Source organism: Anabrus simplex, chromosome 1 (assembly GCF_040414725.1).
Source record: "Anabrus simplex isolate iqAnaSimp1 chromosome 1, ASM4041472v1, whole genome shotgun sequence".
Classification (NCBI taxonomy): Eukaryota; Metazoa; Arthropoda; class Insecta; order Orthoptera; family Tettigoniidae; genus Anabrus; species Anabrus simplex.
Window position 1 is genome coordinate 1,546,491,129 of NC_090265.1, and position 23,423 is coordinate 1,546,514,551.

The following is a 23,423-nucleotide window of genomic DNA, read 5'->3' on the forward strand; positions in this document are numbered from 1 at the left end:
AGGAATACATACTAGGTGGAACTGATTCATATAAATATGAACAATGATTAAATACCCTAATCACATAAACAAAAGAAACAATGTTCTATTTGCCACCGTTAGATAGATAGATAGATAGATATTTATTTCAATAATTAATTCCAACGAGCCAAAGGCTCATACAGAGGAACTGTACAATGAATAATATATTCAATGGCGGATCTACAAACTCTGATACTTACAATAATATAATCAGGTGACTTAAACAGTAAAAGTAGAGACATCAATACAGAAAGTTTAAAAAATAAAATACCATTCAATAGTTCCTTAATTATACTTACTTAAACTATTTAGTACTACAAGTGAGTAACAATGCAACAGGATTGACAAAGCAGGCGAGTGTTTGTTTTAAACATTACCTATTTATATTTCACCTATGAAGTATCCATGGGCGACCATATGACACTTTGTAGGGAGGGGCCCAGACCTAGGGGTACGTAGTATTTTTAATATTTTGGAAGATAAATGGCGACTTGTATTCTGCGGTAGAATAACCCACGGTATCCCCTGCCTGTTGGTGGGGAACGGTACTACCACTTCTACGTAATACTGACTTTTAAATCATTTTCTTGAAAGGAAAACACCTGACTACAGTAGATTTTTGCCTTTCCCTGAGAGCTAGAGGGGGCCGCGGCCCCACCTTGCCCCCGGGTATGGGCGCCCTTGGAAGTATCTATTCCATAGATTTTCCTTTGCCTTTCGTTTGAAAGTGATTAAAGTAGGGGCAATTTTTATGTCAGCAGGAAGTTTTTTGTATGCTTGAATTGCTGAGAATTTACAACTGTTCTTCCCATATTTTGAAGAGTGGATGTGATACAAGGCCAAATCATCTGCATGTCTAGTTTGATACCTGTGGTTGTCTGTATTGGTTATTAAAGTAGTGTTGTGAAATATTATGTTTCTTTTTATTTTATACATTAGTATGACAGAATTAAGCTCTGTAATTATGCTGAGAGGTGGAAGTTTGGCCTGAGTGTATAAGTATTTTACTGGGGTGTATAATGATAAGTTAAATATGTTCCTTATTGCCCTGTTCTGTGTCACCATAAGTTCATTCAGGGAAGACTTTATACAATGTGACCAAATTACACATAAGTACTGCAAGTGGCTATGTACTAATGAATAATAAATTTGTAGGAGGAGGTGTTTAGGGATTAAATATCTAAGTCTTTTTAGTAACCCAGCAACTGGGGCGATTTTCTTAGTTATGTATTCAACATGGTCATTCCAGGTCAGGTTCTCATCAATAATTAATCCAAGATATTTCACTTTATTTACCTTTTCTATTTCCATATCATTTATGATTAATTTATCACTATTTGAGTGAAGGATTTTTTTTGTTTTGAAATAAGCATGTATTTAGTTTTCTGCAGATTCATTGTCAATTTGTTACACTGGTACCAGTGTAAGAGAGTGAGTATGTCCTGCTGCATCAGTATCTAATTCAGTACGTCAGATAGTGTATAAAGACTGAAGATAAAGTTTTAAAAAGGAACACCTTGTACTCTTCAAGGCCATTCACATATATTTTAGCGGTAAAAAAGATCTTTTTGACACACAAGAAAGTGTTGTGTTTTATGACGTGTCTAACATCTTAAAAGATTAAGTGGTCTTGTATTTTAATCACACATATTTTAATGTATATATACCGTATATATAATTGTAAAATTTCAGAACACTAGATAGCATGCTCTGTATATGTTTCCATACTGCATAAATATTTCATGTAATTACCTATAATACCTTGCAAATTTTCATTGGCTGATGATGGCATGTGAGATGCCGAAACCGGTACCATAATGATAATAATAAAAATGTGATATTTTAATTAAGTCACTCTGTCAATGTATTGAACAGGTGGAAACCCTCTATCCTTAATCGCATTGAGGTTCTCTCCTTGAACGCGTTAGGGACCATGGTGGATTGTACAGTCCTAGCCGCCTGAGTACGAGGGCCATGATTCAGATTATGTCTGAGATGCCCACTCCCATTCCACAGCAACTGGTATCCCGACTCTCAGGACCACTTAAAAGGCCACTCAGCCGTTGCCCATGCTTCACAAACTAGGACATGACTACAGTAACCCACACCATGAACCACCTACAAATTAAAAACAAAAATAAACAATAGCTTTATAAGCACAGGCCATCAGTTGCTCCATATGTATAAAATAAACAACAGCACCAGAAGCACGATCCATCACTTGCTCCATATGTACAAAATAAACAATAGAACCAGAAGTATAGTCTATCACTTGCTTCACATATTTAAAATAAACGATAACACTTTTAGCACAGGATGCAGGAGCTATGCAGACGCAAAACATACTGCACAGGACTGAGCCAGTTGGGGAAGATGCATCGCAGGGGCAAACCAGTCATTAGACTGAATTACTCAAGGAGGAAGAAAAAGAAGCACTGTCTATCATCTACTCCACATACATATAATAAACAATAGCACCTGAACCACAATCCATCACTTGCTCCATATGTATAAAATAAACAACAGCACCAGAAGCACGATACATCACTTGCTCCATATGTACAAAATAAACAATAGAACCAGAAGTATAGTCTATCACTTGCTTCACATATTTAAAATAAACAATAACTCGGGTAGCACAGGATGCACGAGCTATGCAGACGCAAAACATACTGTACAGGACTGAGCCAGTTGGGGAAGATGCATCGCAGGGGCAAACCAGTCATTAGACTGAATTACTCAAGGAGGAAGAAAAAGCACTGTCCATCATCTAGTCCACATACATAGGAAACAATAGCATCTGAACCACAATCCATCACTTGCTCCATATGTATAAAATAAACAATAGCACCAGAAGCACTGTCCATTACTTGCTCCATATGTATAAAATAAACAGTAGCACCAGAAGTAGGCCTATAGTCTATCACTTGCTTCACATATTTATAATAAACAATAACTCGGGTAGCACAGGATGCACGAGCTATGCAGACGCAAAACATACTGCACAGGACTGAGCCAGTTGGGGAAGATGCATCGCAGGGGCAAACCAGTCATTACACTGAATTACTCAACGAGGAAGAAAAAGAAGAAGCACTGTCCATCATCTACTCCACATACATATAAAAAACAATAGCACCTGAACCACAATCCGTCAGTTGTTCCACCAGTAATGAGAGGTGTGTGATGTATCAGTGTGGGTTTATCTTTATTCTGTTTTGTAAATGAAATTAAAAAGTGAATGATAACACTTGAGGAACATGAAGAAAAGAAATCACACTAAACAAAACTGGCCAAGAACTTTAACCAGCATAGTTATGTTCATTATCACCTTCTTGCAAATGATAGAGCTGTGGATGAACTATGATGGAAGCAATGGTTTTATCCTGCACTTCATTCTTTTTAAGCTTTTTTGTAGATGACTTCTTTGTTGAGAAGAATGACTGTTTTTGAACCTTTTTGTTTGGAGGTTCACACTCTACTGTTTGTGTTGGTGTAAAGCAAGTTTCTTTCTGACTGTCATTGGAACAAAGTGATGCTGTAAAACCTTCAACAGCTTTAAGCTGCTTTAGAACTTCTTTTAGCTTATCCTTATCATTTTGAAGTAGTTCTAATTTCCCTATCGTTACCTGAATTGTTTTTTTAATTTCTTCCATAATACTTTCTGGTGTAGCTTCTGCAGGTTTGTGCAATTGCTTCATGTGACATTGCAGTTCTAAGCAACCATCATTTCCTAGGGAAGAGGGAAGTGCTTGTTGAGAGGTACTAACAAGGTTTTGCGGTAAATGCATGATACAGTAGTGGACATGTTTGCACATCATGGTTCTGGTAAGATAATCCAGGCAGCTGCAGGAGAATGCATGCACACAGATTTTGCACTTATCACAGAGCAACTGACAACAGTTCTCCAGCAATTTTCTCTCAACATGGTACATGCCAACTTTCCATTCATATTCATTTTCATGAATTATTCCTTCCTGCATTGCCAATGCAGTTTCATGCCTCTTTTCAAACTCTTTAAAATATTTATGGTGCTTGCCTTTTATTAATTTCTGTATTCTGTCAAATTCCTTATCTCGCACTAACTGTAAGAGAGCATGTATACTCTTATCAAGTCTTTTAACACGCACACCTCCCAAATATTCATATTTTATGGTTCTGTGAACTCTTTCTAGATGCATGTTTGTGCTTACATCACAACCTATTCTGAAGCATTTCGCCCACAGCTGTGGAATACTTCTATAATATCTTCCAAAATACAAACCAAAGTTTTGGGTCTCTGGATCTTGTGCACATTCTTCACAAAAATCTTCAAGTGCCCGTGAAAAGTCCTTTTGATGAGGAAGAGAATGAAGAATTTTCAAGGAACTCATGACCTTTGCCCGTTTTTGTGCATTTTTAATTTTGGAGGAATTCTCAGTCCATGCTTTAAACACATGCCATAGACATAGCAATCTATGACCTGGCTCTCCCATGATACTCTTCCATGCCATGTAATACGTTTCAGTGATGTCACTCATAAAGAATTTGGTATATAGAGAACCAGTTCTTTCCTTAATTTTCATGAAGAGTAATTCATAAATATAACAGTCTCTTCTATTCGAAAACATGAAAAATACAGGGAAACCTTCGTTGTAGTCATCTAATACTAATACAGTTGTTAGTTCAAAGTCATAACCATTTAGGCCATGTGTTCCATCTATACAGATGGCATTCCTTGAAAATTTTATTAGCATATGCTTCTGTGCTTCATTCATAAGCACAATGCAAAAGTCATTCCTTGACAGTTCATGTGATTCATCCCCCTGTTTTTTGTAAAATATCACAGGATTTTGTTCCCCAAGCTTCAGTGATTCCTGCACAAAAATGTCAACACTACAGGAATCGTTTACATGACGCTGCCCTGAAAAAATATTTAAATTGAATTCTTTTCTTATATTGTGCAGGTCGATTCTTGTTATAAGGTCAGATCTCTTCACTTCAGAGCCAACATTTTCCCGAACAGAATTTAGCACCGTTTTGACAGGCAGACCTAAACTCATCTGACCTGCTAAACACTCTCTCTCTGCCTTTGTAAGTTCGAGATGTTTTATTTCCTGCCCATGACCATAATGAGTAGCCCAAAACACTACATTTGTTTTTTCCCCCACTGTCACTTTGCAATGGCTGGTGCAACCTGCATTGATCTTTGAAGATCCCTGTGCTTTAGAAGCTCTCTGCCTTGGTGCTCTACATTCACGAGACTTTCCTGAGCGATTGCAGTCATAGTAAATAATTTCGGAACCATCAGTTCTTCTTCTTCTTGTCCTGCGATAATACTGTGAGTTGTTTTCTCGTTGCTTCTGTCTCAGCCACTCTTCAAAATCTGAAAAAGAAAGAGTTTAAATAACTATCACATATCTGCAAGCTCATTAATTTTGCATTATAAAATCATCTGGAATGGTTCAAGCTGTGGATTACAGTAGTCACGTCCTAGTTCTTGAACTATGGGCAATGGCTGAGTGGCCTAGTAAATGGTTCTGAGAGTCAGGATATTAGTTGCTATAGAATAGGAGTGGGCATCTCGGACATATTTTGAGTCATGGACCCCCTTATTCTCAAGTGGCTAGGACTATACAATCCACCGGTGGTCTCTAGCTAGACTACAATCCATCGGTGGTCCCTAATCCATTAGAGAAGAAATTCTCACTGGGAATATGTGTAAGTAGGGTAGCATCCTGCTTCACAGAATATTTACCTAGAACATTCAGAACATTTTAAGCAAGCATCAGACCTACGGGAGTCAGAGTCTCACTTCCATTTGACAGGTAAAGGACTCCTTGAAACAACTTTGCATAAGAAATGGAATTTGATGTGGAGCTATCAGTTTCAATAGGGCTTATGGAAGAAAGTAGAACTGGTTGATTCAGCAAATCTGTATGGGTTATGAGTAATGATATTACGGTAAGGGTAGATAATGACAAATCCACAGCCTGTTTCCAGTCATTTGACCGGGTCAGGGATGGAATGAATGAAGCCCCTATCTAGCGGCGAGGATAGGAAATGTGCCGGCTGCCGAAGCCTGTCGCACTCCCCTGGGGCAATGATAAATGACTGATAGATGAAATGAAATGTGAATGGAGAGTGTTGCTGGAATGAATGATGACAGGGAAAACCGGAGTACGCGGAGAAAAACCTGTCCCGCCTCCGCTTTGTCCAGCACAAATCTCACATGGAGTGACCGGGATTTGAACCACGGTATCCAGTGGTGAGAGGCCGGCGCGCTGCCGCCTGAGCCACGGAGGCTTAAGATAATGACAAAGAGTTAGTAAATTATAAAGTGTTCTTAATAGGTGTTAAACCCGGTCACAAAAGCCCAGAATAACGGCCGAGAGGATGCGTCGTGCTGACCACACGACCCCTCGTAATCTGCAGGCCTTCGGGCTGAGCAACGGTCGCTGGGCAGGCCAAGGCCCTTTCAAGGGCGTTAAGTGCCATGGGGTTTGGGGTTTAATAGGTGTTAAAAGGGAACGGCAGAGTGTGGGTTTAAGACTTTTCCTCAGGAATAGTATTGCATGCAACATAGTTTCTCTTAGGCATGTAAATGAGCAAATGATGTGGGTAGATTTAGCAGTTGGAGGAATTAGTAGGTATGATAACTATCTTACTATATTTACCATGTGAGGATGCAGATGAGGATGAAGTTGACTTCATGAATCGGTGAGTGACATCATAGTCTGGATCAACTACAAAGATAAGATAGTGCTAATAGGCAATTTTGTTGCGAGAGATAGAAATAAAACTGAAGGATATGACAAGGTGATGGGTAAATGTGAGAAAGATATGTAACAGGAAGCTAATAGCAATGGAAACCTTTACTGGACTTCAGTGGTAATATTCAAGCATAAGGGGGTAGGAGCACCAGATCCATAATAGACTATCATAACCGGCCTTCTATTCAGGAAATCTGTTAGGATGTTCAGCTATTCCAAGGATTTTTGATGATACAGACCATTATCTGATCTGTAGCGAACTAAATATCTCTAGTCCTAGGATAGAGAAACTGAAACAAGTCTTCAGACGAATAAGGGTAGAAAATCTACAGGATAAGGCAATTAGACAGAAGTCATGAATATGATTACTAAAAAAGTTCAAAACAAAAGACAGTAAGTAAATTCAGGATATAGAAAGAAAATGGGCAATGTACAGGGATGCTGTAGTAGAAACAGCAATGGAATATCTAGGAACAACTGTGTGTAAAGATGGGGAAAAGCAAACATCTTGGTCGAATGATATAGTGAGAGCAGCTTATAAATGTAAAAAGAATGTGTATCAGAAATGGATGTTAGGATGTGTGTCATGCCACAGTGCTTCATGTCTTCCATCAACTCATTGTCGTTCAAGATAAGATGACAGTGGTAGATAACTCCATAAACCAGGTTCGAGGTTTTGTGCTATTTCACTCTGATGGGGATTTTGCCAAAGTGGTCGCACTTGAGCAACTGATCAGCTTGAAGTGGAGTGCGAGTCTTGAATACCAAACCACAATTGTGCATTTTCTTTAAGTCTTGCAGTTTGCCTTAGACACCTTCAGTGTATCTACAGAACAAAACACACTTCACCACCTTGAAATCTTGCCCATCAGTTCTGGTTGCACACAGGAACCTAGGGAAGCTGGATCCCATGCTTTCATGTTGTGCCTGTTCCCAAGGGGTTGCCCTCCTGAGGGAATCGCAAGTTAAAGGCTTGGGTGGCGGACGAATCTGGGCAGACCTGAAACGTTTTGAAGCCATGCCGAGAAACATCCTCCCCAAATGCCACCCACTCCAATCAGGGGCCTCTGTAGCCGAACCAAGCTGCCAAGGCAATACCCACCTGGTTGTAGGAGGTATTGCCCGGGGTCGAATGTTGAACAGTGCCTAATACAGACTGACTGAGGCTATGAACAAAAGGACTCCCTTCTTCAAATCACTTACAATAGCATGTACCCCATTGCGTATACAGAGTGATAAGTATAGATTTAAAAAAAGTCCTTCTGACATTAGGCTGTGCAGGGACCTGCATTGTAAGGCGGATACTACTGCTGAGTACATGGCGCTCCCACCCAACTGGACTCTTGGGATACCATCTGGGCTTTTCAGCATCATCACACACGTAAGAGGCCCCTCCCCAAGCTGCACACACACATCAGAATTTTGATTCAGTCTACAACTAAACCTCAAGAAAAAATAAAACGATAAAGAGGGGACCAATGGCCACATGACACTTTTAGTTGGCTTCTACGACAGGCAGGAATTACCTGCGGATGTATTCAGCCCCTCCCATCCACAGGCGGTACAACACATGGTAATAAAGCCACAATCCATTTCCGCACCTAGGTTGCCCCTTTGAGTCACCTCTTATGGCAAGCAGGGGATACCATGGGTGTATTCTTCATCTGCATCCCCCACCCACAAGCGGTTACACTAGTCTGTTTTCAGTCCAACTCTGCTTTATGGAAGTGAAAGCTGGGTGGACTCAGTATGTATTATTCATACGTTAGAGGTAACAAACATGAATGTAGCGTGAATGATTGCTGAAAAAACGGATGGGAACAATGGCAACAGGGCACTCGGAATGAGGACATAAAGGCAAAGTTAGGAATGAACTCTATTAATGAAGCTGTATGCATAAACCAGCTTTGGTGGTGGACCATGTGAGGCAAATGGAGGAGAATTTGTTACCTAGGAGAATAATGGACGGGTCCGGTAAAGAAGCTGACCTCGCTAATTTGGGTTTCAGAAATTTTTTAATGTAAGGGCGAATCTGACCATGTCCTAAGAAGGATCTTAGGGGCAAAATTAATGATTTCTCACAATTTGTAAGTGATTATACCCATCGCCTGCGAGGACATAAAGGGAAAATAAAAAAGAAGAAGTAAGTGATTATTAAATGAAAATATTTGCTAAGCTCTAAGACTATTTAGCCACGGTAGCCATGTTTATGATGTCATAGTTCACAGTCAAATTGTTGAAGGTCACCACGATTAAATTATGGCATCACACACCAACATTTGACATTTAAATTTGTGTACAAACACAAACAAAGCACACCATGGATTACAGCAGAAAATGATTCCTTCACATCACAAACTACTAAGTTCACCACAGAACTCACAATGTACCTTGGTCATGGAGGTTAAGACAAGTACAGGGACACCAAGACAATGATGGTTAGACTCGGTTTCGAATGATTGAAAGATAAGATGTATGGTACTAAACGTGGTCACAGAGCTAGTTAGAAATATAGGATTGTGGAGGTGTAGAGTAAATTCACAGAGGTTTGCAGACTGAACACTGAACAGTCTATAATGATGATGATGTAAATTAACTAGTGCATTTCACCATTGTGCATGTTTAAATTGCCACTGAATAGTAATTTTTTTAAAACCTTAAATTAATAACAGAATCTGACAGAGCAAAATATGTAATTGAATGTTTAAGTACGTAGGGTATGTAGGGAAAGAAATATCTTACCTTGGAAGGAATCAAATATCAACTCTTGCTTAGAGCTATGAATTTGATGTTGTTCCTCAAGATGTGTAATTAAATCTACTTTGAAATGGAAGCTTGCAGTACACAGAGGTTCCAAACAGCGATTCATTACTTCCTCCTTCTCTCCATGGACTAATTGCATATGTCCCCCAATATTTTTAGAATTAATACTCATATTTCACTGACAGCAAAAGATCTGGTAAGTCGACAAAGTCCATACAGAATCCAAGAGATTGTACCAAAATTCAAGTGGAGTTAAACGTAATAATGGATCAAGTGAAACATGCCAAGCAAACTGATTTATTATTATCATTAATTAAAAGACCAGAGAACAGTAAATTGCGCAAACTTCATCCTGAATCCAAGACAATGTACCAAAAACCAAGCAGAGTTAAACGTAACAATAGACAAGCCCAGAATAATAACTGTAAATCGAGAATTTCATCTAGAATCCACGACAATTTTTAACGTAATCATAGATCAAGTGAAACACATCGGACGCACAGAAAGCTAAACAAAGTGGCAGGTTATTGCGCAACGCTACGAAGTACCTTCTTCCCTCTAAAAGTTCAAATCATCGGCCCTTGCCGCCAAACGCTAGGAAGTAGAACGCGGTAAAAATCCAAATTCGCAAAGAAGTACTACGCGATAGAAATTCAAATCGCTGGCTATTACCGCCATTGTAATAGTTTAGTTGACGGCTGACAGATGGCACATACAAAACACACCTTTAACGCTCACATGGCTATTACTGAAATCGAGATCCCTTACCGCTCCTTACAAGCATTCTCTTTGCTTGCAAGTTGTGCAGAAAACAGGGTGTGCAGCGAGGAATCCAGGTGGCCGAGTGTTGGACGAGTATACGCTACTGTAATATGGCCCAGCACGGCTTCTGAGATTGCAACATGCATTTACAGATAACATGAAAAATATTTCATAACCAATGAGAGCTAACCTATCTTATCTCCCTGGCGTACAAGGGGCGGAGGAGGAGTATATCCCTGAATAAAAAGTTCTGTTGTACTTCTGATGGTCAGCTCAGCTGCTGACATCTTTAGCGAGTGACAGAAAAGAGGAGGAGGTGTGCATTATGGCGGACACCACGGTGGATGCTACTCGTCGGCTAAATGTAAAAAAACAAACTTTGGATGATGCTTACGCTGCTCCAGCCAATTTTCTAGAAATAGATGTGATTAATCCAATCACTCATGGAGTTGGCAAGAAAAGGTACACAGATTACGAAGTCAGAATGAGGGTAAGTTTTTGTAGTGGCTCAACTTGTCAAAAGAGGAAACCTTATAATTTTCCTTTAACCCCTACAAATTATATTTATGCTGTATTACTAGTTGTCTGTTAAAGGCAGAGTATTTGTAAGGCCCAAAAATGTATATTTATAAATGTTATAGCCGTTTTCTTTTCGTGCGTGTTTTACGGATTTTTTGACATTGTATGTGGAACAGCAATTTCATTTTATGTTAAGATTTGGAACCTTGATTTCTCGTAGACAAACCTACCCGTCTTCAAAGTTAAAGAGTCCAGTGTACGTCGAAGGTATAGTGATTTTGAATGGCTGAGGAATGAACTGGAAAGAGATAGCAAGGTTAGTTATTGTTTTCTGTCATTTTTTTCATGTGTGTTAAAATATGAAAGGGTCTTATTTTCTACAATTGACGTCTACTTTTTCAGATTGTGGTACCACCTCTGCCTGGGAAAGCATGGAAAAGGCAAATGCCTTTTAGAGGAGACGATGGTATATTTGAAGAAGACTTCATTGAAGACAGAAGGAAAGGATTAGAGGTTTTTGTTAATAAGTAAGTATGACAGAATGTTAGTTTTTCAGATTTTAATGTTCAGCTTTGTCATTGCAGATGGCATGGGATTTTGTGTTCTGTTGTTTATCAGACTACTAACTACTAAAAGAATTTGATGTGGGGAAAAGGTTAGACAGTTTAACAACAATTGTTATATTGAGTCTACAAGTTTCTTCTTTGCTACAGACTTTGCTGTACATCTTGCACATTTCACTGTTGCTCTGTTTTCATGACTTGTTTAGAAGATTTAGTTCTGTGAACCTGTTTGCTGAAAGGAGTACCAATAGTAAACACAAAAATAAGATCATACCAAAGTTATTGACCTAATATGAAGTTATCCATGAATGTATTGTGCATGTTCATTATTGGCATTGGAGAAATTGTCGTATGTCACTTCATAGAACAGACAGCATGTATTTTGGCTCTTAAATGCAGAAGTTCAAACAGCACCTACAAGTAAAAAGTAGTATCACAGAAAATCTTAACAAGAACTGCAGGTATTAAAAACACATTACGGAAACTTAATGCTTATGAACTGTCTTTTAGAGTAGTATATAAATCATCTTAATTGTATTTTAGATCAGTATGTAATTATCTCTCATACATCTCTTTGACAGATAAGTTGTCACTGCATTGTTTTGAGTGGCTATGGTAGATTGCAACTACATTTTGATGTTTTTCTCTTGTAGTAGGTCTGTTTTCTGCTTTTAAATACTGGCTTATTTGGTTCTGTGAACATATTTGCTGAAATAGTACCAGTACCGGTAGTGGACACAAGTACAAGGCTTTAACATTGTGTGTACTGATCATACCAAAACTTTATTTTTGAAACCAATCTTTGTCCAGCTGGTACTCATTTACAGACCTCATTAAATAATAGCAATAATATGGAAATGAGATTTGTATTACTACTGTATTTGTTTCTTTCCTTGAAACAAGTCGCCATTCATAAAATTATGCGGGTGGAAATTTTATGGAACCCTGTTTGGATCATTACTTCATTATTAAAAAGACTTCAATATAATGTTCTGGTTGATAACTTATTGTACCGGTACTTAATCTGTGAAATGTCAGACCTGTGTTGCTGTGGATACTGTGTAATTAGAGCAAGAATTGTAAAGGAAGCAGTCCTTGGCTTTGTACCAGTACTGTACCTTCCTGCCTGTTATGTGGGGTTAAAATAGGAAACCACACAGTCAAGAATTGGATAATAGTTTTTTTCTCTATTGTCACATGATGTACACCAATCTCCCTAATTGTTTGATATGAATTGAAACTGTAGTACATTTTGTTAACATCGATGCTATCACGGCCCGTATTTGTAGACATGATATAGGTTTCTGGGCTAATGCAGTGTCAAGAAATCAAAGTGAAATTCTTTAAGTTTCACAGAGAACTTACTCAGAGTCTTCAGAAATAATCTTGACTGTTCTCAAGGAAGACTTGACCAATAATGACAGTTTGAATTTAAGAATGCTTTACCACTGGTCATAGTAAATAAGTTGTTTGCTCATTCATTGCCAGATGGCTCACTGTATGCTGGCACAGCACTAGCATTCCAAGCAGGAGCTGACGACACCATTTAAGCTCCAATTAAGATGTTCCTAGTGCCACTGTGTGCGCGTGCAAAGTAACAGAAAGATCATATGAATCGGGGACAAATGTGGTAGAAGAAGTAATAAAATAAAAATAAAGTGAAACAAGAGACCCAGGGTAGAAGAATGGAAAGAAAGTGTATAGAAAAACAAAATGAGTGCGAGATGGTCTGCGAGGGGAGTATAACTGATGTACACACATTATGAGCATGACACTTAACAGAAATAGCCTAACACATAGCCAAGTTTTTTTGCAAAACTTAAATAATTTCACCTACTTGCAGAGAGAATATCTTGCTTCATAATGTTGTAGCATTATGTATTTTTAACTGCATAGTGATCACCTAGGGAAGAATGAGTTTTCCAACCTGGTTTATGAGAACAGCTTTATCAATGAGTTCTTTCCTAACTTAGCCTTTATCTCATTCAGAGTACCCTCCTGCCAGTATTCCCCTGTTTGTACTAGCAATCATTCTCGCTACTTCCATGTCTGTTACTTCTAACTTATAAATTGTCCTAAGTTCATCCAGCTTTCACTCTTGTAAAGCAAAGTTGTTCTGAAAACAGACTGCTGTAAAGATAGTTTTGTCCAGGCACTGACTTCTTTCTTACAGAATACTAGTGATCACAACTGCAAACTTCCTGTATTAACTTTGCTGCAGCTTTTTCCTAGCTCACTTATTAAATTACCATCCTGAGAGGATACACATCCTAAATACTTCAAATTATTGACCTGTACCAGCTTTGTATTTCCAACCTGACATTGAATTCTTAGGTTTCTTACCTACTGACATCACTTTAGTCTCAAAAAGGCTCATTTTCCTATCACACTCATTGCACCTATATATTTTCAAGTTCCAGATATTAGACTAGTCTTTAAGCACAATCTGCCAATAAGATCGAGTCATCAGCATAGGCCAAACTGCTTACTATATTTTCACCTTACTGAATTCCTCGTTGCTTTATACCTTTCAGTAGATCTTTGTAAACTACGAACAACAAAGGTGTAAGATTTCAACCTTGCCTAACCCCTGTAAGAACTTGGAACCAAGAACTTACTCTACCATCAATTCTCACTGCAGCCCAATTGTCAACATAAATGCCTTTGATTTTTATAATCTACCCTTAATCACATAATCTTAATTTCATAGTTCCCCAGTACCGGTGAACATCTTTTTCCTTGGTATTCCGTCATATGCCTTCGCTAGATCTACGAAACCTAAATATAACTGTCTATTCCTCTCGTGTTTTTAAATTACCTGGCGCATACTGAAAATGTGATCCTGACAGCCCCTCTGCGGTCTGAAACCACACTCGTTTTCATCCAACATATTCTCAAGCACTGATTGCACCCTCCCTTCCGAAATGCCAGTGAACACCTTGGTATACTGCTCAATAGTAGTTGCAATCCTTCCTGTTCCCTTGCTTGTATGTACATGCAATTACTTCCTTCATCCGATCACAAGGTACCTTACTAACATTCATGCTAATCTTATTACTTTTTTTTTTTCCGTTGAAGATTTTCAAAATATTCCCTCCATCTGTCCAGTGATTCCCTGGGATCTGTTATGAATTCACCTGATTTACCCAAAACACTAATCATTTCCTCTTTCCTCCCCTTTCTAAGTTTCTTTATTACTGTCCAGAAAAGGTTCCCTGCTGCTTGACCTAGCTTGTCCAGGTTATTACTTATCTTCCCATGACTTCTTGAATTCAACAGTTATTTTCTTCACTCTTTCTTTCATCTATATAGTATTGACTAGGAGGATTAAAATAGTTTTGTACAATTTTGTAAGAAGTTCAACCATCAATACAGATCATGAGATTCATAGTCTGTAATACTCCTGTTGCATTTACAAGCAGCTCTCACTTGATCATTCCACCAAAATGTTTTTCCCATCTTTTCATGCTGGTCTTACACCAGTCTGTGTTCAGACCAACTTTGCTTTACTAGAGCGAAAACTAGGTGGACTCAGGATATCTTATAAGTTAGAAGTAAGACATGAAAGTAACGAGAATGATTGCTGGTACAAACAGGTGGAAACAATGGCAGAAGCGTACTTGGAATAAGGAGATTAAGGGGGTCATGTGAGGCGAATCGAGGATAGGTTACCTAGGAGAATATTGGACTCTGTTATAGACAGTAAGAGTAGAGGAAGACCAAGACGACGATGGTTAGACTCGGTTTCTAATGATTTAAAGATAAGAGGTATAGAACTAAAAGAGGCCACAGCACTAGTTGCAAATGTAGGATTGTGGCAACGTTTCGTAAATTCACGGAGCTTGCAGACTGAACGCTGAAAAGCATAATGGTCTATAATGATTATGTATGCATGTACATGCTAGTCTTCCTAGGCATTCCCTTGCTTTTTCTACTGCATCATCCCTGTATGCCACCCATTTTTTTTCTTTCCTGCTTACTGTCTATTGTTTTAAACTTCTGTTTAATTTCTCTCTTTCTAGAGATACAGATTTCACTTTCTGTCCTATGCCTGGGGATTCTTAGTTTACTACAGTCACATAGTGGTCTATATGATAAAAATATCCCTGGAATACTTGCACATTCCTAACAAGATTTCCTGAATTCAAAGTCTGTTATGATAGTCTATTATGTATCTGATATCCTACCCTCCCATCTGTAGTGGTGAATAGCCTTATGCTTGAAGAATGTATGCATAACTGTTAATCCCATACTAGCACAGAAGTCCAGTAAACTGTTCCTATTCCTATTAGCTTCCACAATTATCTTCCCCCACCTTGACCAGTCATCTTGTCATAGCCTTGCTGTTAACCCTGGCTACAATGTCACTCAGTACTTCATAAAACTGGTCAACATCCTCCCTCACATAGTGACTACATTAGGACAATTCTAGTCATAATTCCTCCAAAAGCTAAATCTGCCCACATTATTCACTCATTTACATGCCTAACATAAACTATGATGTGTGCAGTAGTATTCCTAATGATGAACAGTACTACCCCACATTCTTTCCTTCCCTTTTTAATGCCTCTTAAAAATACTTTATAATCTCCTCTCTTCATTTCCTAACACATCCAGATACATCATTTTTGATGAGTCTGCCAGTTCTACTTCTATAAGCCCATTTAATATTGATAGCTCGTATCGAATTCAGCACTTCAGGGCAGTTTTAAGTGTTTAGTTTTAACATTTCTGTTGCGTCAGTCAAATTGTTCTAATTCGGATATGCTAAACCCCTTCATACCAACCTCCATGTCATATATACCTCCTTTTCTTCACATGCTGCTGACCTACATGCATAGTACAGACTCCTGTATGCCTAACTTCATTTTGTTCTAACTTGTAAAGTTTTGAAGTTGTGTAGATGGAAATGGTATATCGTCGCTGCCGGGACAAAACCTCCTATGTGAAATATTTTTGCTTAGAACTTTGGCTGGTAAGGGTCTGTCACTTAAGGTGCAATATTGTGTGAATATCGTCAAGGCATTATCGCTCTTCATACTGTATGTGCTGCGGGTCAGTATATCTCCAAAAATATTATCACATAGGAGGTTTTGTCCCGGCAACGACGATATATTTGAAGCTGAAGCTCTCTCTCTGCCTTCCTTCTATATATGGATCAGCCCAAATCATTGCTGCTTTTTTCTTTCTGTAGAGTTTTAAATAGTCTAATCTCTTTCCACTGAGAGCAAGAAGTCCTAAATTTCTGCTGCATTCTAGCAGATGTATGTTTCACTACAGGACATTTCCTTTTGTAGATTAAGTGAATCCACTGATAATGTACATTGACGTGTAGTAAAAGTTTTTAATTCATAAAAAATATAAAATGACAGTAAAATATATCATATTACATATCTTTTTGTTCAGTATAAACTAGAGAATGTGTTTATGTAATAATATTGGGTTCACACCTTGATTCCATTTTATTGAGGGTGGTGAATTGCAATTTTTCACTTTTGAAAACAAAAAAAACGAAAACAATATTTCAACTTTCACTGTACGTAGCTTCAAAACTATAAAACATCGAAACAAAAGGTAAATGTATAAAATGTTCATTTTGTTAGCAACAAAAGACTTACAGTACATATTTACCATAAAACTAAAGAACAGAAAGTTATGTACAAAAAACCAAAACTATGCACATCTCCTCTTCGGGCATGATTCTTTATTTCGAGTCATTTGCGAGAGTTTTTCTTTTCCTCCCCTTTACTATGGGCCTGTAGAAGTGTTTCAACTTATGGTAGCAAGTAGGATGAATGCCACAATTATACTTAGGGCACCAGAATTTGCTTCGCTTTCTTTTTATCATCCTCGTTTTCTGACGAGTCACCACTCAAAGAAACTGCTTTTGGTATTTTGTCACCTGGCAAATCACTGTCATCATTGAAAAAAAGTCATAATCTTCTAAATGTCCCGAATATCATCAGAACAACATTGATCTCGCATTTTAGTTTATTGAAACACTAACCAATAAAGTAGAACAATAGAACACTGCCATGCGGTGTGGCGCTTCGAGCAACTGACGCTAAGATTTGTTTTAGACAGTATATAAGCAAAAAAATCCTATATGATAATTCAGCTAGATGAATCGAAGTAGCCAATGAACTTAACTGTTGATTAGTGCAAAGTTTGACGATATTCATTAAATGGTTGCCCAGTAACACGGCTCTAAAAAAAATGAGACGTTAATGACCATCATTTCACAAAGGCATAAATGAGTCATTATTAATGACTCGTATCACTTGGAGGGTTAAACATCTTGAAACCTCTTACAAATTACTTGGCTCTCTGTCGCTTTCAGATATGATATTACACGGTGTGGAAACGTGCCATGGTGCAATTGGAATGAATGTGAAGAAGTAATTATGTTTGAATAATTCGGACAATAACAAAAACATAAGGAATGAGGACACAAACTTCATGGTTTTGATCCATATTTGTGATCACAATAATAAGTAAACTTATGTCGTAATGGTCTGCCTTTTCAATACTATATTATGCAATGTTTTCATTACTTTTTAATCTAGGAAGTAGTTTTGGCTTAAGCTGACCATCATCAGCTATAATACAAAACTGTACAAACACATCTAATGACTAAAACGAATGTATAAACATACACAAATGACGTTTAAAGGTATTAAAATCATCTGGGATGAACTATGTGCACAACACCTAAAATATATGAAATAAAAATAAGGCTCTAAAATGTGTTGCATTATGTTAAAAAGTTTCATTAGTGTTTCCTGTTAAAATATCTTGAAAAACGTTCAAAAGTTCCTCTGTTGGAAATTGGCAATGGTTGAGTCAAGGTCGCCACACAAAGATATGATTAAATAGCTGGCACAGTCTTACATTGCAGCCGGTAGATTCGCAATTCAATGTGGTGTCCATGAAATAAGTCAAAAATTAATAAACTAAACGAGAGTGTGCTAATCAAATGGCACAGGTTATGGGACTTGCCTTTCGTTGCGGCATGTGGTGCGTGGCCTATTGTTCTGTGACTCATACTAATGTGGAGGAGTTGAGATTGGATAGTGAAATCCAAAAGGAAATAGGTAAAGGGAGAGGGCAGGGCAAGGGGAGAGGAGAGGGCTGGGAAAGGAAAGGGGGGATAGGGGAAGAAGCATTAAGGCGTGGTGAAAAGGTGGGGGAGGGGGGGGCATTTATTGAAGGATGTGAGGAAAACAGATGGTTGCTGAGGAAAGGTGCTGTGAATTGTATGAAAAATTGAATTACGACTTTTTGGTTTGGCGTTTCTAAAAATCGGAATTAGGTCAAACAGAATATTTGCCTTTTCTGAAAGCAGCTTTCTGTAATGTTTGGCAGGGGTCCTTTGTTGATAATTTTGAGAATTTCCATATCTTATGTCTGTGAATTTGTGATTATAGTCATGCATATGCTGTTCCACAGTCGAAAATCTATTGTACTTCATGGCATTAACGTGTTCTGGGTATCTTATATTAACACTTTCAACACTACCATATTTTAACATGGATCCTGGCTGTGAACTGTGTATTTTTGCTAATTTTTAACACGTTGTTATGGAACAGCGAAACGTATTACATGCCTGATTTTTGTACCACATGTAGGTGTCAACCGTCCAAAATGAAGATGTTAATCAACAAGTGAATATCTGAAATAATTTAATTATACTAGTCTTATGAAAAACATGAAAAAAATAGTACAGAAAATTTTTTTACATTGAGGTTATACCAATAAGCTTGCTCAAACAATAAAAAATAATCATTTAATGCGACTACATAGGCCACAAATAAACACCAATGCAGTGGAATAAAATATTTACCTATTTAGGAATAGTTTGTTTTCGTATGGTAGTCCTGAAAACATTGGACTATAGTCTACACAGTCCTACTTTGCACTCCTTGCACTACCATCTACTCTCTTTTCTGACGCACTTACCACTTTCCTTCTTGCCCCTGTCTGAGCATACCTTGCAATAACGAGTAGCTTTCACACATATGGAAAATTGTTGCAAAAAACCAATAAATTTTGTGAAATTTTACTGCAGACCACCGGTGCCACATGAAATTTTCCTTCCCTTGCCCTGACGTTTCATTGCCGCAATTGTCATACCTGCATATCTGTTAGTTTCTGTTTTTATATTTTTGATCACATCGTCACCAAAAAAATTACTGAAACAATCGATTTCGTCACTCCCCGCGCAAAACTAAGTAGAACCAGATGCCAACTGGAAGACAGGTAGCTGTAGTTGGTCATCTGTTTCTGACCATTCATCATCAGGTTCAGATGATCTAGCAGATGTTCCCAGCACAGGTGAATCATCAGCCTGCGTCTCTTCATCTAAACGAAAAAGATAAACCCAAATTTCTAGGTGAAGTATTTCTATTGTTTGTATTCGGAGTAAAATAATACAGCTAAACACTTACGTTTCAAAGTGACGTAATAAATAAAAATCTTACCTGAACTATCGCTTGATACGTTATCCGGTTCGAAAGTAGGGTCGTAATCACTTTTCCATCCATCTCTGAACCCGCTTCTCCCGATAAAATATCACTATCATTGAGCCGGCGTAAAGACATGTTTACACAGTAAACACAGCTGACAGGCTGACAGATTTGGCGCGCGCAGCACACGGCACACAGAGTGCTTCGGTAGAGGTCACGGCAAGGAGAAAATACCCTGTTTATCGTTTCATTTCGAAATTCCCGAAAACTGCTGCATTCTAGCGGTCACTAGATGAACTATTACCTCCAACCAAGGGAAGGGAACCGTACGTGATACGTGCAGCTGGATATAAACACACGAGAAAATCACGCCCGTATTATATACGGGCGCCGTCCAGAAGCAGGAAAGCAGCGCGCCCGTATCCCGTACGGGCATAGTGTGGAAAGTGTTAAAGCTCCCTCCAGTTTGTCCCACGTAAGAAGAATTACAACTGTTGCAATTAATCCTGTACACTCCTGACTTTGAAAGGCTATTGAACTTGTTTGTGGATGTGTCTTTGTATAAGATTTCTGCATTCCTATTATTGGTTTTGAAAACTACTTTTACATTGCGCTTTTTAAAGATGTTAGTGACTTTGTAAATTTGTTCGTTGAACATAAAGATAGAAAGAGTTGTATTGTTTATCTCTTTTCAAAGTGGCTGAAAAGGTGGGGGAGGAGGGGCATTTATTGATTATTCTTTCAATAAATAAACTGTTGTATCCATTAGATTGAGGAATATTATGAATAGTGTTACTCATTTATGAGATCTCTCTTGGACATTGTAACATTGAAGGTTCGGTACACCATGGTGTTGTATGCTGCTCATTTGTAAATTTAAGGGTGTGATGAATCATGACTGATTGTAGTGACTGTTTGGGTAGGTTTTCTGAAAATATCTTACGGGGCCTGGGTGCCTGATAATAGTTGTCTGAAAAATTAATTTTCTGTCCAGTTTCGGATTCAAGTGCACATTTTATATGCGGATCAGTGTTATTTAGGTATTCATACTATTCACAGCACCTTTCCTCAGCAACCATCTGTTTTTCCACATCCTTCGGCCCTGCTTTAATCCCCTTTCCCCTCTTCCCTTTCTTTTCCCTGCCCTCTCCCTTTCAGTGGTTTCCCTTTGAATCTCGCAATCCACTCCTCCCTGTTAGTATGAGGCATACAAAATAGTAGGCCACGCACCACATGCTGCAACGAAAGGTAAGTCTCATATAACCTGTGCCATTTTATTAGCACACTCTCTCCTTGTAGTTCATTAATTTTTTGCTATTATTTCATAGACACCGCATTGAATTACGAATCTCTACCGGCTGCAATCTGACTGTGCCAGCTATTTAATCATGTTCGTGCGCCATCCTTGACTCGATATAATCTATCAGCTTCATTGTCCATATTGATGATTAAAGCACACAAGTATTAAGGATGAGTTTTCCACCTAATCAATACTTTATTTTAGCAAATGTTTAGAATTATTTTACATTAAAACAGTACTGGTTTCGACCTGTAAATAGGTCATCAGCTGTTGGTGAACCTGCTTAATAGAGATTGTAAATAATAAAAAAAGTTACTAAAAACTAATTAAACAAGAATGCCTTATTCTAATATAATACTAATGTTAAGATATATATAGCCTACATATGGTACAATTATAGGGCTTTGACTTGGAGTCCCATTCAAATATCTATGCTGTTGCCAACATTACGTCAAAAAAGATATATACATATGGTACAATGAAGGGCTTTGGCATGCTGGAGTCCCATGAATGCCACATATTCAAAAAATTGTATAGCTGAGGTTAAAAATAGGGTATAGTTCTTAGATAATAAAGGGTCACTGAGGTTTTGGTGTCAGGTATCATTCTTAGTCTATGTTGTTGCTGATACTTGCTAGTTTTCAGGATCCTTGTTGAGGCATATCATGCTATGTATGACATATTGAAATTAAAGAAATTAGGTTGATAGAGCTCCCCTCTTCATACTTGTATTTATGCTCAGGTAAATTAAAAATCTGAGAAAGAAAAAGGAAGTAGGATTTAGAATAACTGATTGTGTGCCTACTGAATGGTTTGTGTGCTATAGTGTGTGTTACTTACGTGTGGGCTGGATATGTCCTTAAGTATAGTTGGGAATGTGGTGCACACTGTTGCAAGTACGTCGTGTGGCTGTCGTAGCGTTCACATCGAGAGGTGGGGGATAGGGGTGGAATGGGGTGTCTCTCTTTGGGTTGTGTGTGGGTTTGTGTCTGATTCTTTTTAAATATGTGTCTTTTAGAATGGGAATGACTGTGTTGAAGAGAATGTTTGTTTTATCTGCAATTTCTTTTAAGTTGAGATCAGGATTAGCATATTGGTCCATGTTGATATAAAAAAAATCCTTGACTCAACCATTGACAATTTCCAACAGAGGAACTTTTCTACATTTTCCAAGATATTTTAACAGGAAGCACTGGATGACTCATGAAATCATAACCCTTCTTCATGAAATGAATAAGGAGAGAAGAGTGGGGAATAAAGAAGGGTACAAAGAAATTAGATATCAGATCACAACGAAGTGTTTTGAAGCAAATTTTAACTGGATGAAGGAGTCGGGTGGCAAGAAATAACTCCAACCCCTCAGAGGACAGGCTGCTTCGGGCAGATGAGTTCTCTTAGGTCGGGTGATAGTCCCCTCATTGTAAGAAACAACACTGGGAACCCAGAACTTTCCAATTTTTTACTTCTTTACTTTGGTTGGACTGGAGGTGTCTAATGTAACTAAGTACATGATTTATTCCAAGCTTATCGAGCGAGCTGGCCGTGCGGTGAGTGGTGCACAGCTGTGAGCTTGTATCCCTGGAGATAGTGGGTTCCAACCCCACTGTCGGCAGCCCTGAAGAGGGTTTTCCATTTTCACACCAGGAAAATGTTGGGGCTGTAACTTAATTACGGCCACTGTTCCTTCACACTCCTAGCCTTTTCCTATCCCATCATCACTGTCAGACTTGTCGGTGCAACATAAAGCCAGTTGTATAAAACAAATTCTAAGCTTTCAATAGTCTCTCGAAATAATAGACATGAACTGAGTATTTTAAAGCCAAACAGTACCAAATGCAAAAGCACATAGCTAGCTGTAGCATTTTGGCTGTTCATTTGATGTTTACAAGTGTATTTTTATCATTTGTACAGTTCCAGTTTCCTGGGTAGTGGCGAGCCTCTTCCATTGTGTCCTATTGAGATACGTTCTGTTGTTAACGACATCTCCAGTGTCCTTCCCCAATATGCAATGTACATCTTTACGATGTCCATCCAGTGAGTTCTTGGTCATTTTTCCACCATCTGTTTTCCTGCCACATGTCTCTCCCCACGAACCTGCTACGCTGGCATAGCAGGTGGAGAGGTGATACTCCCACATGGCGCGTCCCAGGTGGCGGATTGGGGGGCTCTAACCGGCTTCCCAGCGGACTTGAGAGAAATGAAATACCTCTCGCAGACCAAACACACAACCCCCTGTGGGTGAGGGTCACAGACGAATACACCCACGGTATACCCTGCCTAT

At 38.5% G+C, this 23,423-nt stretch overlaps 1 protein-coding gene across 2 annotated transcripts in view; it reads left to right on the top strand.

Moving 5' to 3' along the window:
- Window positions 1–10,497: 10,497 nt before the first annotated feature.
- The window catches only part of Snx3 (sorting nexin 3), a 29,396-nt gene continuing 16,470 nt past the window's right edge, over window positions 10,498–23,423 (top strand). For both annotated transcript variants that reach the window (XR_010858642.2, XM_067138077.2), the window contains exons 1-3: window positions 10,498–10,785; window positions 11,035–11,130; window positions 11,217–11,341. Coding sequence is in view for 1 of the 2 variants with exons in the window: in XM_067138077.2 (XP_066994178.1) it covers window positions 10,621–10,785; window positions 11,035–11,130; window positions 11,217–11,341 (386 nt within the window). In the remaining variant the exon portion in view is untranslated. The remainder of the gene's footprint in view (window positions 10,786–11,034; window positions 11,131–11,216; window positions 11,342–23,423) is intronic.